Source organism: Tenrec ecaudatus, chromosome 15 (genome assembly GCF_050624435.1).
Source record: "Tenrec ecaudatus isolate mTenEca1 chromosome 15, mTenEca1.hap1, whole genome shotgun sequence".
Classification (NCBI taxonomy): Eukaryota; Metazoa; Chordata; class Mammalia; order Afrosoricida; family Tenrecidae; genus Tenrec; species Tenrec ecaudatus.
The window spans coordinates 14,904,751-14,920,298 of NC_134544.1; the positions used below are offsets into that span (position 1 = coordinate 14,904,751).

Sequence of the window (15,548 nt, forward strand, 5' to 3'; positions counted from 1 at the left end):
CCATGCACCCCAGCCAGCCTGCCTTCTCCTCCTTCCCTGGTCTTTTCAAGCCTACTGCTGCTTGGGCCTCTCCTGCTCCTAGTCTCAGCACTGAGATGCTCCAATCAAGCTCCATCTGCCCAGCTCACCACCGGTGTCTCCGGCCCCACTCTGTGGTGCTTTCACACAAGATACAATACAAGGAAGAAAAAGTATGGCTTCTGTCTGTCCTCCAAGACAGCACGCTACCCCACACCTCCTGGAAAAATTCCATTATTGGGTCATCCCGTTTTTCATTTCTTTTCTTTCTAAATCATTTTATTGGGTATCCATCCATCCATCCATCCATTCATTGTGTCAAGCATTTTTGTACATTTGTTGCCATCATCATTCTCAAAACATATTCTTTCTACTTGAGCCCTTGGTATCAGCTTCTCATTTTTTCTCATTCCTCCCTCATGAACCCTTGATAATTTATAATTATTATTTTTTCATATCTTACACTGACCTATGTCTCCCTTCACCCACTTTTCTGTTGTCCATCCCCCTGGGAGGGGGTTATAGATAGACTATTGTGATCGGTTCCCCTTATATCCCCTCACCTTATCCTTACCCTCCTGGTATGGCTACTCTCAATAGTGATCCTGAGGGGTTTGTCTGTCCTGGATTCTCTGTGTTTCCAGCTCTTATCTGTACCTGTGTACATGCTCTGGTCTAGCAGGATGTGTAAGGTAGAATTGGGGTCATGATAGTGGGGGGAGGAAGCATTAAAGAACTCGAGGAAAGTTGTATGTTTCTTCGTTGCTATACTGCACCCTGACTGGCTCGTCTTCTCCCCGCGGCCCTTCTGTAGGGGGAAGTCATCTGTTTTCAAACACTTTTCCAAGCCCCCTTCTAAGTATAATGTAGAAACCCTGGTGGTGTAGTGGTTACACATTGGCCTGCTAACCACAAGGTCAGGAGCTCAAAATCACCAGCTGCTCCTCGGGAGAAAGACGAGGCTCCCATTAAGATGTACAGTCTCAGTTCTACTCTGTCCCAGAAGATCTCTGTGTCGGAAGAGACTCAGCAGCAGTGCATGAGGCTCAATACAATGGTTCTCCAAATGAAACACTGGCTGGATTTTGGATTGGGGTGGGGGTGGGGGTGGACCAGTGGGTGCCAAGGAGGTTTCTGATGGTGGGGAAAAGCTTGCCCAGAGGTTTAAAGGAACTGGAATGAATGACCCAGGGAAGGGGAAGTTGCGGGCGAGCAATCTTCAACAATAGACACATTAAAATGAAGACACTGACCAGCCTACCTTTTCCCCCATTCCCCAACACAGGAGGAAATGGGGCCAACTTGTAGCTCAGTGGACTTAGGTTTACTGTAGGCATCTTTGCTTGACACTCCAGACTCTATAGCCCATGAGCCGATTCTGACCCATGGAGACCCCATGTGTATTGGGGTAGGACTGGGCCCTATAGGGCTTTTCCATAGCTGCCTGTTCAGAAGTAGGTCGCCAGGCCTTTCTTCCAAGCACCTCTAATTAGACTATCAATTAGCAGTTGAGGGAAGTAGCCACATGCACCAGCCAGGGACCCTTTTTGGCCACCACTGTTGTCAGGAGACATCAAGTCACTTCCGACTCACAGTGATCCTGTGTACAACAGAATGAAATACCGCCTGTCCCACACCATCCTCACGATCATTGTGACATCTGAGGCCACTGTCGCAGCCACGGTGTCAATCTAGCTCCTTGCGGGTCTTCCTCTCGTTCACTGACCTTCTACTTTACCAAGCACGATGTTCTTCTCTAGGGACTGGCCCCTCTCAAGCACAGGTCAGTCCTGACATTAACCCAAGCCCACTGACATAGAGTCGAGCTCACAGTAACCCTTTGGGTCAGAGGAGGGCTGACCTGGGAGGCTGCCAGAGCTGTGGATGTTTACGGAAGCAGACGGCCTCATCTGTCTTCCTGGGAGCAGTTGGTGGCCTCTTGGTCAGCAGCCCGGTGCTTGACCCACTGCGCCACCAGCTCTCCTCTCACTAGAGCTGCGTCCACGATGAAAGGGGCCGTGGAGAGCAATGTGAGCCATCTGCACCAAACTTGATACCCGGAGGAAGTTCTCAATGACCAGAGTGGAAGGCTGAGAGGCTGTGGGGAGCAGATGGTCCTCTGAGGGAAGGAGGTCTCCCTTTTGGACAGGATGTGAGTTTAGCTGCTGGCAGTGCTAGTTGCTAACGTGGAGAAAAGTGATGATTCTTTTTCTTTTTTAGAATCAGCAATGTCAGGGGAGACATGACGGGGGGGGGGGGTCTGTTTGCCAGCTGGAGGATTGGAGGATGTGCTGAGAAACCCAAGCCCAAGCAAGCTGTGGCATGGAGGGGCCTTGCTGCTGCCCCCACGTCCGCTTTCCCCACTGGCCAGGGTGGCGGTCACACTCACCAAAGGCTGAGGAGCCTGCTCCTTCCTCATTTCGAATGGAAAGCCTTCACATTTCTGGAGACTTGAGGAAGTGGCTCGTGTAACTCTCCACACTCCCCAGCAAATGTAATAAGTTATTATTACTCTGGTGAGTCTGGTGAGCGGAAACGGTCGATTTTGCAGTCTGTTCATCCTGCCACTTGGAAACCTGGAAGCTCTCAGATTTGGTCTGGGGATTGGGGGACAGCCTGAGCTGGGGGAGAGGGGGTGCATAAGAGACAGTAGGCAGAGAGGAAGGGAGAGCAATAGCTATTGTCTCGGGCAACAGCACCCCACTGGAAAAATGCTCAAAAACAATAAACCATGTTTACGAGCCAAGAGTCCACAGGAAACCCTGTTTCTTTCAGGGGCAGGGGACAGGCGACACTCGGAGACCAGGGTGGGCAGACAGACCTGTCGAAGCACAAATGCGAATGGTGTTGGGTGCCACTGATTCTGACTCCCAGCCTCCCCACGGAGCAGGGTAGGGCTGCCCTCTGGGATGTTCTAGGTTGGCCCTTCTTGGGGAGGTTGACTCTGTTCTGTCAGGGGCTATGCATTGGCATCGTCTCATCAGCAATGGGGGAGACCACCAGCCTTTTCTTCTATGGAGTTGCTTGTGGGTTCGAACTGACAATTTGGGGTTAGAGCAGACCTCCATACAAACTGAAATAAAAGAGTGTGCATTCTCTTGTTGAAGACAGCGCTGCCTGCCTCCATTGTTTTCTTGGGGATTGGTTGTGGACAACGTGTGACTGTGGATTCTTGCTCTCTGAAAAGTCTACTTCAGAGAGGCCACCCCAAGAGGGCCTGCTCTAGTGCCCTGGTTTCCTGGAAGGAGCTCAGCAGAAACTCAGGCCCAGCCCCACCTCCAGCCGAGAAAATGAACAAGTACCTGGGAACCATGAAGGACCAGGATTGCATCTCTTTCCGTCACTTCCTGCATGATTCCAGCTTGCTGTGTGGGCTGCACCGTGTTCTCCAGAAACAAGTGTTGCCAAGCCTCACCTGTATGCCTGTGGCCAACTCCTATTTGGGAGCAGGCGGTCTTTGTTATGTTAATGAGGCAGGATCCGTGTGGGTGTACTGCATGCAATGAGGCAGGATTGGTGTAGGATGTAGTGTACACTCATCATGTACTATGAGCCAGATCAGTGTAGCGTGTGCTCAGTGGAGGAGGCGCTGTCTGTAGTGGGGAAGGCCTGGTGTAGGGTGTACTTGGTGTAGCGTGTACTGTATAGGATGAGGCAGGATTCGTGTAGGGTGCACTGTATGCCGTGAGGTGGGATTAGTATAGGGTTTACTGCTATATCGGGTTTGTTGTGGGTTTCCAGTTGCTTCCAGCATACAGTGACCTTGAGTATCACAGAAAGAAATTCTGCTCCCTGCCACCATAGTTACAATCATTGCGAGCTTGGAGCCCACGGTGGAAGGCACTGATTTGATTCATCTTGTTGAGAGCTTCCTCTTTTCTTGACCCTCTACTTTCCCAGGAGCGGGACCCTACTGATGGATGGCAATGTCCAAAGTAGGCGAGATGGAGTCTGGCTAGACTCGCTTCTATGACACCTTCTGGCTGTAATTTTCAAAGACCATCTTCTGGCAGTGCATTCTTTGTCAATCCTGTAACTCAAAGACATCAAGTCCTCTTCAGTTTTCCTTGTTCCTTATGAGGCAGTGTGGTGGTGAGATTTGATGTCATCTTGTACCTTTGTGAAAGTGAATCAGTTGAGTCTGATGATGCCTCCTTGGGGGTGAGGCCTTTTCCACAAGAGACAGTGAGAACTTCTCTCTGCCTCTCCCTGCCTGCTGGTATTCTACACATGGGAGTCAATCTGGGAGCTGCCAGCACCCTGCCATGTTCACCAACCTCGGATCCACTCGACTCTGAACCCACCGGCCTGTGATCCCTCTGGTTCCTGATTCACCTTTCTGCATCATCAACTCATAGCTATATGAGACTGAAGACGGATCAAACTAGCACTGGAGCCAGGACTTGAAACAACCCAGCCCAACACAGACACTTGAACAGACCCAGGGATGCCTTCATTCTCAACATGACATGTGTGCTCTTCAATACTTTCAAGAGACCCTTTGAAAAAGATGCGCCCAACGTGATGCATTGTTTGATTTCTTTACTGCTGCTTCCATAGTCATTGATTGCGGATCCGGGTAAAATAAAATCCTTGAAAATGTCAACATTTTCTCCATTTATCATGATATTGCTTATCGGTCCAGTTGTAAACATTTTTTTCTTTATATTGAGGTGTGACCTATACCAAAGGTTGTCCCCTTGGATCTCTTCACTTTCTGTAAGCAAGGTTGTCTCCTCTGCATATGAAAAATTGTTCATGAGTCTTCCCCAATCTGGAGGCTACGTTCTTCTTCAGGCAGTCCGGCTTCTCAATTTATTTTTTGTAGCATACAGACTGAATCTAAGGTGAAAGGCCACACACACACACACACACACACACACACACACGTTTTTTTCGGAATTGAAACCATACAGCAGCCATTCATTTTGTTCACACAACTGCCTTTTGGTCCAGGTCCAGCGTCTGCCGGAGCACAATTAAATGTTCTGGAATTCCCATTCTTCATAATGTGCTCCGTAGTTTGTTATGATCCACACCGTGCCTTGTACAGTCAATGAAACAGATTTCTTTCTGGCATTCTCTGCTTTCAGCCAAGATCCATCTGACATGAGCAATGGTATCCCTTGTTCCACATCCCTTTCTGACTCTGGCTTGGATTCCTAGCACTTAGTTCCCTGCCAATGTAAGTACTTCAATCTCTTTTTAATTATCTCCAGCAAATTTCTGCTTGAATGTGATAATCAAGTTATTTCTTGATAAATTCTGAATTCCATTGGATCACCTCTCTGAAATGGGCACACATACACACACACACACACACACACACACACACACACACAAACTGATCTCTTCTGATGAGTTAACCATGCAGTTGTTTGCCAATTTTAAGAAATAGAGCCTATTTTTTTGGTCAAGGGCTTCAGTGTAGCAGCTTCTACTTCTTCCTTTGTTGCCCTCGGCTCGTGATCAGACGTGCACTGTCTTGAAATGCTTGAACACTGATGGATAATGTTCAGTGCAGTGACTCTGTGTACTCCTTCCATCTGCCTTTGATGCTTCCTGCACTGCTCACCGTTCCATTTTGCCCAAAGGATCCTTCCATATTGCACTGCAAGGCTTCTATTATTTTTTCCCTCTTCTTCAGTTCTTTCAGCTTGAGAACTGCCAAGTGTGTCCTTCCCTGTTAGCTTTCTGACGCCATCTCCTCTCGGCCTCTCATCACAGTATTTTACTTGGTCTTTTCCAACCACTTTCTGAAGTTCGTCCAGCGGTTTTACATCATCATCTCCTCCATTCACTTGGCTTCTCTACATGCGTGAGCAAGTTTCAGAGCGTCTTCTGGCATCCATGATGGTCGTTTCTTTCTTTCCTGTCTTTGAAATGACCTTTTGCTTTCTTCCGGCATGGTGCTTGCTCTGTCTAGGCTCCACTCATGAGTGTACAAGGGGTCGAATCCCTTTGAGATGAGTGTGGTAGGCTGTATCTTGAGTTCATCTCTTTTGAGACGTGAGAGGTGACACCAGCAAGTCACGTGGAGACCGGCCAGGAGTAGATGCTCACGGAACGAAGTCCCTTCCCTCAGGGCTGACACAGAGAGAGAGGGGCTACACCTGGCCCCCTGAATTTGGACTTCTAGCCTCCTAAACTGTGAGTGCATGTGTTTGTCAAAGCCACCTGTCTGTGGCATTTCTATTTCAGCAGCCCCCAGATAACTCAGACGTGGGTTATTTGACAACAGGGAGTTGCTTTCACTCCAGTTGTTGTGGACAGGTCTTCTGGGCTGGTGGCAGATTTCATTCCTAATAACTCTTCTCCAACTCGGGTCAGGTCACACCTGCTGCTTATCTCCAGTAGTGTGTGCCCGCTGCCCGTATCCTGGCCTTCTATTCCCAGCCCCTTCCCAGGAAATGACGCTCTACATTCCAGGGCCCACCGTTTCCAGCTCACCCTGGAGCCCAGGGCTGTTTACCAGCACACACAGTCTAGAGAGCGGTGTCTCTGCCTCCCACAAATCAATGCTCGGGACCTTCCAGCTGATGGACAAGCTCAGGCTGCCTGTTTGTGGATGTGTTTGTGGGGCTGGGAGTGAGCAGGGGGACCCTCCTTCAAGCGAACCTGAGCCACCGGCTTGTTTAGACACAGTTGGAAATTCTCTTGGTGAGCTGTGAATAATATAACTCATTGAGCAGCTAATGTGTCCTGACCTCTACCACTGCCCCACCCCCACTCATCTGCATTCTTTGTCCCTGAATCTTCCACACCTGGAACAGCCCTGCTGTCTCCGAAATTGCTCCTGCAATTGGCTTCTTTCTTTTGCCACTGCCCCCCGCCCCCCCCCCCCCGCCGCCACACCTGCTCCTCATTTCCACCCTTCACCAGCTCTTCCCTCAACTCATGCAGTGGCCTCCTGGCTGGCCCCTTAACTCCCCCAACAAAACCAAAACCAAACCCACTGCTACAAGCAACCCTACAGGACAGGAGAGAACTGACCCTGTGGGTTCCCGAGACTCTAACTCTTTTTTTAAAATCATTTATTGGGGGCTGGTACAACTCTTATCACAGTGCAACCATCCATCCATTGTGTCAAGCACCTTTGTACATTTGTTGCCATCATAATTTTCTAAACATTTTCTTTCTACTTGAGTCCTTGGTGTCAGCTTCTCATTTTTCCTCTCCCTCCCCCACTTGCCTCCCTCATGAACCCTTGATAATTTATAAATTATTACTATTTTTTCATATCTTACACTGACCGATGTCTCCCTTCACCCACTTTTCTGTTGTCCACCTCCGTGGGAAGGGGTTATAGATTATTGTGATCGGTTCCCTATCTTCACCTTGCCTTCCTGGTATGGCTACTCTCAATACTGGTCTTGAGGGTTTTGTCTGTCCTGGACTCCCTGTGTTTCCAGCTCTTATCTGTACCCATTTACATGCTCTGGTCTACCCAGATTTGTAAGGTAGAATCGGGATCATGATAGTTGGGAGGGAGGAAGCATTTAGGAACTAGAGGAAAGTTGTGTGTTTCATCGTTGCTACACTGCACCCTAACTGGCTCATCTCTTTCCCAAGACCCTTCTTTAAGGGGACGTCCAGTTGCCTACAGGTGGGTTTTGTGTCTCCACCCGACACCCTCCCTCATTCACAATGATAAGGTTTTTTCTTCTTTGATGCCTGCTACCTGATCCCATCGACACCTCGTGATCACACAGACTGGTGTGCTTCTTCCATGTGGGCTTTGTTGCTTCTGAGCTAGATGGCCGCTTCTTTATCTTCAAACCTTTAAGACTGCAGATGCTATATCTTTTGATAGCCGGGCACCATCAGCTTTCTTCACCACATTTGCTTATGAACCCAGTTTGTCTTCAGTGATCACATTGGGAAGGTGAACTGAGCATCATGGAATGCCAGGTTAATAGAACAAAGTGGTCTTGCATTGAGGGAGTACTTGAGTAAGAGGCCCAATGTCCATCTGCTACCTGAATACTAAACCTATAAAGATATGCACATAGATCTATTTACCCATCATCATATATAAATATATTTACATATGTACATGCCTATATTTAGACCTCTATAAATGCCCTTTGACTCCTAATTTTTTCCCTCTATTTCCTTTTACTTTCCTCTTGGCCCACTATCATGTTCAGCCTTCACTTGGGTTTCAGTAATTCCTCTCAGTTACATTGCCCTTGATCAAGCCCTAACAGGCCTCCTACACCATCCTTGCCACTGATTTTAGATCACTTGTTGTTCCCTTGCCCTTGGGTTTGTTAACATCTACTTCCTTTCCCCCCGCCTCCCCCTCTCCCATGTCCCCTGGAACCTTCAGTCCATTGTTTTCTTCTCCAGATTGTTTATCCCACCTATCTTATCTAGGTAGACATGCAGAGATAATGATATGCACACACACACACACACACACACAAAGACAAAGCCAAGCAAGAAAACAACAAAAACCAACAATGACAAAAAAGAAGCCTATAAATATTTCAAGGTCTCTTTGTTGACCTTTAGGAGTGCTTTCTGGTCGAATCCTCAGGGTTGCCACACCCTGGCCCCAAAGTCTACTTTTGGTATTCCCTGGGGACTTCATTGCTCTGTTCCCCTTGTTCTGCTGCACACCCTTAGTGTTTTGCCTCAGTATGGTGGGGTCTGATTGGCCACAACTCCCACACTGTGTCTCCAGTATTACCCCATAGCACTATGGGTCAGTGAGGAACATTGCATCTCGTAGTGGGGTCAGCCCTATGGTTCTCTCTGTGCATTGGCTGCTCTGAGCAGGGATATCGTCCTCAGGGCTTGGTGGGCCAGGATGTACTCCACTCTCTCTTCCTCCCTCTTCATTTGCTCCGGTGTGCTCTGATCAGACATGTCCCTCTCCGTGAGCTGTAGTTTAGTGCTGTCCTCTGAAGTGAATTATTCTGGGGGGAAGGGGCTGTCCACGTAGTTGGGATTGGGGCCAGCCCCTCAGACCTCTCTACTGGTTCCCTGCTTCACACCAGTATGTTGCATAACTCTTTACAGGAGTAGAAAGCCTGCTCTGTCTCCTGAGAAGTGGCTCGTGGTTTCAAACTACTGACCTTGTAGTTAGAAGTCCAACATGTAACCACTACATCACCAGGGCTCCTACCAGACAGCCCCAAATTCACACCTTTTATCACGTCCCTCCCCAGCTTACAATGAATCAAGATAAAGTTCCCAAACCATGCTGCAGCCAGAGAGCGGGCTCCTGGCTCCCTACACCCTATGCCTTGCTATTGTTAGGGGCTGACCACTTGTTCTGACTCACAATGACCCATCACTAAGGTGATCCACCCCTCTGGTTCTACAGGGCTATAATCCTCATAGGAGTGGATCATGAAGATCTTTCTTTCTCGGAGCTGCTGGTAGCTTGGAAACACCAGACTTTGGGTTAGCAGATCTGTGCCACCTGGTTCTCTGTCCTACACCAGCATGGTCCAAAAATCACGACCTTAGAGTTCCGGGTGGCCAATTCCTTGGCCACACTTCCTGCTCCACAACCAGATGTAATACCAATTACCCTACATCGGCCAGTGGTGAGTGCCTTGCCTGGCTGTCCCCTCGCTTGTTCCTCTTACTTGGTGCCTTCGACACCCCGGGCAGGGGAAGGAAGCGGAGGCAGCCTTCCGGCCAATCCAGGCAGATGCCGGCACTCTTTGTCTTGACGTTGGCCAGAGAGGATGCAGGGACCCTACGTCTGGACCACCCCAGGTGTCTGGACGGTGGGCTCAGAGGCCAGGGTTGGACTCCTGGTTTGTCTCCTTAGCCTGCTGCCGGGCATCCACAGGGAGCAGGTACTGGACTTGGGGGCATACATGGACACCTATGCCACACATGCCATTGCAGCTCTCAGCATTGAGTGCTGCCCCCTGGACGGGGCCCACCCTGAGAAGCAGAGGGCAAAAAGGCTCACAGGACACAGAGGTATAAAGTTATCATCAGCCAGTCATAAAGAATGTCCTGCAAACTGCTGACGGCGCTATTCTGGTTTCTCTGCAAAGCACCTTGTGATTGGAACCTGCTGCTGTGGGAACAGCAGCCCCAGGCGGGGGTGGGGGCTGGGCACTTCGGGTGACTGAGACAGAGGGCAAGCCTAAGGGGGGACGAGGAGGGGTGCCCTCTGGCAGGAAACAGCCTGACAGAAGCCAAGGACCATGGAGAATCCCACTCTCCCCCACTCCCCGCTCAACATCCACCCTCCCAAGCCTGCAAAGCACTTGGCAGGGAGTCAGTCTCCGCGCTGTCTCCTTCTCCATGTTTCCAAGCTCAGTGCTGTGGGGTCAGAAAGGATGAGCTGCAACTGTGTGTCTGGAAGTGGAGACTAAAGGCAGGCCACAGGGAGACTTCAAGGAGACCCTCAGAGAGAGAAGACCAGGTGCTTACAGGGAAAATAAAATTCACGACTGGAGACTGCTCCACTGGGCTGTCTGGAGGTGGGGTGAGGGTGCTGACCTCCAAGAGTCAGGAGGCAGCAGGGGGTCAGCAGATAGTCTGAGAAGCCAAAGTCAGCCACCCTGTCTGAACGTCCTCCTCACAGGCCACTAGGCGCCCAACGTGGGCACTTCCTCCCCAGGCACTTTAGGAGCCATCCATGGGGGGCATTTTTACCTCCTTAAAATAACACTGAAGAGGAGGCCTGGCTGGAACTCCCCTGGGCCTGGGCTCGTCACACGCTGACTTATTGACCCTCCTCATTGTTTCAGCTGCTTCAACTCCAGCCCTGCTGGCAGATGAGGGCGAAGGCAAGCTCCCATTTCCTGATCAACATGCAGGATAGCAGGATACGCTGGGAGAGGGCTGGGAAGGAAGGAACTGGGCAGCGGTTGAAAATATTTGTGGACAAGCCCACAGCTGCTACTGTCCATGGTCTCCCCACAAGCAGGGCTTCCTCAGAGCCTGGGGTGGGCTGGCAGGTGGGAAGCGGAGCCTAGCACCTACCCGGCAGCCCCGCCCTCCACTCTCGGGGATTTCCTCCAGGGGTCCCCCCAAGGCCTTTCCAGGTCCCCAGGCCTATCTCTGTCTGATTAGTCTACCTCTGCCACCTCAATGGGGCCTTACATGAGTTATCTCCCATCTATAAAAGTTTACTGCCCCAGGTCTGCTGGGGTTTCCTGACTGAAGCATTGTGTGGTAGCCATAAAGAAATAAAAAGTATGCCCTCCTGTGTGTGTGTGTGTGTGTGTGTGTGTGTGTGTGTGTGTGTGTGTGTTCAAGATTCCTTAAGGTCCAAACCCTTCATGCCCTCCTCTCTACCCACCAAGCTGTTTCCTCCTCAGCCTGTAAGACCATTCCTCTCCTCACCCTTCAAAGCCATTCCACAATCCCCTTCCTCGGCAGGTTCCCAATTCCCTCAACTATGAGCACTCCCTCTGCCTTCTCTTATCACAGTCTCTCTCAACCTTCATATTCCGCTTCTCCAGCCTGTGACCTCTGTGAATGCAGCGTCATTGTTTGCATACTCAGAAAAAAAATCACTGCCATCAAGTCAATTCTGACTCGGGGCGATGCTATAGAACTGCCCTTGTGGGTTTCAGATGGTATCAATCTTGACAGGAACAGAAAGCCTCATCTTTCTCCTGAGGAGCGGCTGGTGGTTTCAAACTGCTGATCTTGTGGTCAGCAGCCCAACACCCAACCCACTAATACACTGAAGCCTGTGCGTGCCGGAACATGGCGGGGCTGCTTTATTTTTCCAGGCCTCCCAAGTTCCCGCCTTTTTCACGGTACAGTCTGACCACTTTTCTATCCATTCCACTTAGGGTAAAATAATGGCTTTTTCCTGCTCTGACAGGTTTCTGCTTTACACAGGTTCCTGCTGTCACAGGTTTTGAGGTACCCTCAGGAAGCTGCCTCGGCCAGCTGTTTTGCATAGTCACTGCCCTCCAGGCAGTTCTTATTCACAGTGTGATTGTTAAGACCATCAAAGAATTGTCAATGCAGCTTCTCATTTCTGAACCGATGGGCAAGGTGGGCAAAAGCAGCAGGAATTGAACCCCCAGGGTGCTCCGAACCATCTCTTTAGAGGCTAACATTGTAGCCCTGGCTGCAGCGAGCTCTGCGTTTTGAAGTGCTGGGTTTCCACTAGGGAGGCTAAAGGCAAACCAGATAACCACACGAGCAGCCCCTGAACGCTGTCTGATTGGAACTAGCCGTGTGGCCGCTTCCTGTGTCGGCACAACTCATAGTGCGCATGATTCAAATGGCCAGTGAGAGAAGAGAAGGGAGACGGCAGGTGGACAGCTTCTCTGAAAAACAGACTGGCTTCCACGGCCCTTGCTGTGAAGGAGATCGCCGTGCTTTTATGTGTGCACAAGTCTGTATGTACGTACGCAGTTTGTGTAACAGCAATGGAGAGGCCTTTTCGTGTCACTCAAAAAGATAAGATTCATTGGTGTGCTTGGGCAGGTTTTTCTTAGGTGTTCATGACACCCCGGTCGATTCGTTTTTAAAAAGCCACACCCTGTGCACCTTGTCAAACACATGAAATGACGCTTCAAGTGTCTAAAATGAAAAATTCCATTTGTTCATGCGCCCCCCCCCACTCCCCGCCCATCTTGACTGTCAACTATTCTAAGATCCCTGGTAGCATAGTAGTTGCACATTGGGCTGCTATCCACAAGGTCAGAAGTTCGAAACCACCAGTCTGGGACTGGGCTTTCTATTCTTGTAAAGAATTATAATTTCGGAAACCCACAGGATCGTTTCTACCCTGTCAACCTCATGGCAATGAGGCTTCTGCGATTCTAAGAGACTTACAAAATTGGAGATGAAAGAATGACATCTTCATTAGAATTGTCTGCTCCAGTGGCAGGATCTTCCCAATATTTTTGCCCAAGTTTTCCTTCTCTGTCTGCTTCCCCCTGCCCCGCTTGGCTCCACACCCTATACAACTTCTCCAGGGCTTCTCCCATGTGTCCACGGGGTTTTGGGCCTGCTGCTAAAGTGAACTGAGTGTAGTCTAGACCAATGCCACCCGAGAAGGTCCATCTGAAACTAGTGAAACCCAGACAACCAACAATAGGTTTCCTAATGAGGTACTTCCCAGTGTACGTGATTGAGATACTGTTGGCTGGGCCTCCAGGAACATCGAAAACAGTAACACTGTCCACTGACTCCTCTTACCAGGTAGACAGCATGAGTCCAGTGCAGAGCCTGCATAGGGAACCAAGACTGTAGGTTAACCAACAACCCCCAGCTCTACAATGTGTGGTTATCCGCATTAACAGTAGGGTTCTAGAGAGATGTTAGGAGCCTGCTGGGTAGGAAATCTGTTCTGAGAGAAGTCAGCAGCGAGGAGTGTCTGGGAAGCAGTTCAGCACAGTCTCCAGATTCCTAGAACACCCCATTGAGTCCAGTCCTTGTACCAGCGAGACGTGAAGCTCCCCAGTGGGACTGTGGGCCAAGGGTCACCAACTGGGCAGGCAGGGACTGGGCTCTTTCTGGATGGGAACATGGCGGGCAAAGAAGGGAACCCTGCAGTATTGATTTGCCTCTCCTCAAGGCTGCAGTTGGCTCTGGGTGGGCCGTGCTCCGAGTGTGCAGAAGGGTGCTGGGTGCAGTGACAGGAATCCCTGCAGCGTCTGGGTCCTTGAGTGGCCAAAGCAATGGAGAACCAAGCTCTTAGTCTGCAGAAGTAAGATGAGGCTTTCCACTCCTGGAAAGACTTACAGCCTCGGAAACCCACGGGGGCAGTTCCACCCTGTGCTTCGGTTTCCCAGAGTCAGAATGCTCTGGAAGGCAATGAGTTGTTTCTGTTGTGTTTTTACAAAGCTTATCCTTTCTGCGCTCAACAGCTTAAACCACTTCACCAAACTTCCCCGTGGTGGTTTGTCTGCCTTTCTCCTGCTTGTGGAGTATTGACCCCCCTCTTCCCTCTACCCTGTTACTCCCCCTTCCCTCCCGCCCCACCCCCACCCGCTCACCATCAGTCTGATTCTGTCGGTATGAAACCCTCTCCTTGATTTTTCTCTTTCCTGACAGTGGGCTCACACAATATTTGTCCTTCTCTGATGGACAGCACTCAGCATACTGTCCTCCAAGCCCCTTGCCTTTGCCAATCACACGAAAGAGATGCTTCACCCTGACACCACCATGGACGGTTTACCTGCACAGGAGCTGAAAACTCCGTGAGGGGCGAAGGGAGCACAAGACCTCAGCAAAGCAACCTTATCTATTTTCCGAATAAACCAGCACCTTGGGTTTCACCGAGGCTCAACACCCTTCGGCGGCGCAGGAAGGAAACTGAGTCAAGCAGAGGCTGTGCAGTCAAGTGACGTGCACTGAGCACGGGCTCCCATGGGCGCCTGCGGTGGAGGGGAGCGCACCGGCGCAGAAAGCTAACTTCGGCATGGCCACCTGATTGGGCACTGCCCCACCATTTCTCTCCCTCGCTTATAGTGGCGCGCAGAGGGCCGGAGGATAAATGGCACGTCCAGAGCCTGGAGCTTTCCGGAGAGTCTGTGTCCCGGAGTTGGGATCCCTCCAACCTCTCCCTTCTGCGCCCCAACACCCCTCCACGCTCCATCGCCGCCCGCCACGGCCCAGCTCCTGCACCTCCCCGGGGTTCCACCGGCTCCCGCGCGCCGAACGCCAGACTCGTGCAGTCCCGGAGGCGGAGAGCTAGGTGTCTGCGGGCCCGGTCGTCCGCTCTTCCCTCCCCAAGCGCCGGATAGGAGTGCGCACCGGGTGCGCGCGGAGAGCTCACGGCCGCGGAGGGGCCGGCTGGCACCCCAGGACTCGCTCTTACCTGCAGAGGGGCGAGCAGCGCGCCGAGCGCCAGCAGCACCAGCAGCAGGCGACGGCGGGCGCGCGGAGCCATGGTGGTGCAGCGGGCTGGGCACCGCCGCCTCTCTGGCCGCGCGGCCGCTGTCCCTCTGGGCTCGCAGGCACCTGCCCCGCCCCGCCCCACCCCGCCGGCACCTGCCCCGCCCCGCGCCCTCTTGCCCGCCCCGTCCCGCCCTGCCGGCACCTGGCCCGCCCCCGCTCTGCCCGGTGGGTACCTGCTTCGCCCCGCCCTTCAACCTCTGGCCCGCCCCCGCCCCGCCCTGCCGGTACATGCCCCGCCCCGCGCCCCCGCCCCGCCTTCGCCCCGCTGTGGCGCGCTCTGCGGCCATCTGGGCTTCCCAGAGCCGAAGGGGCCGCGGACTGCGCGGGTAGAGACGTGGGCAGCGCGCACCGCACTACAGGGTTGGTTCCTCCGACCCTCGGTCCTGCTAGCTCTCCGGGTGTGAGTTGGCTTGGAGCTAAAACCTTGGCTCTTCGGGTTCCGGCCGTCAGCGGGCACCCACTACTGACAGCTTTGCCGCCGCTCTGACCTAGTTTCACGGTTGTGGGACAGCCCCGGTCTGCACCCCAGGCCTTCTGGACCGCTTCCAGGGGAAGGAAGGCAGCTAGGCGGCCTGGATCGGGAGGCGACCACCTGGAGCCCATGCGCTCAACCTTTCTAGGCAGAGACTTCCAAAGGTGAAGCAACGCCACCCGGGATTGGCAAGCTCCGCATCTGTTAT

The 15,548-nt window shown here is 51.8% G+C and overlaps 1 protein-coding gene across 1 annotated transcript in view; it reads right to left on the minus strand.

Annotated features, from left to right (window-relative positions):
• Positions 1 to 14,860, minus strand: part of TNFRSF11A (TNF receptor superfamily member 11a) — a 66,121-nt gene extending 51,261 nt beyond the window's left edge. Inside the window, exon 1 of the mRNA XM_075533213.1 lies at positions 14,789 to 14,860. Within this exon, the coding sequence (XP_075389328.1) occupies positions 14,789 to 14,860 (72 nt within the window). The remainder of the gene's footprint in view (positions 1 to 14,788) is intronic.
• Positions 14,861 to 15,548: the final 688 nt, after the last annotated feature.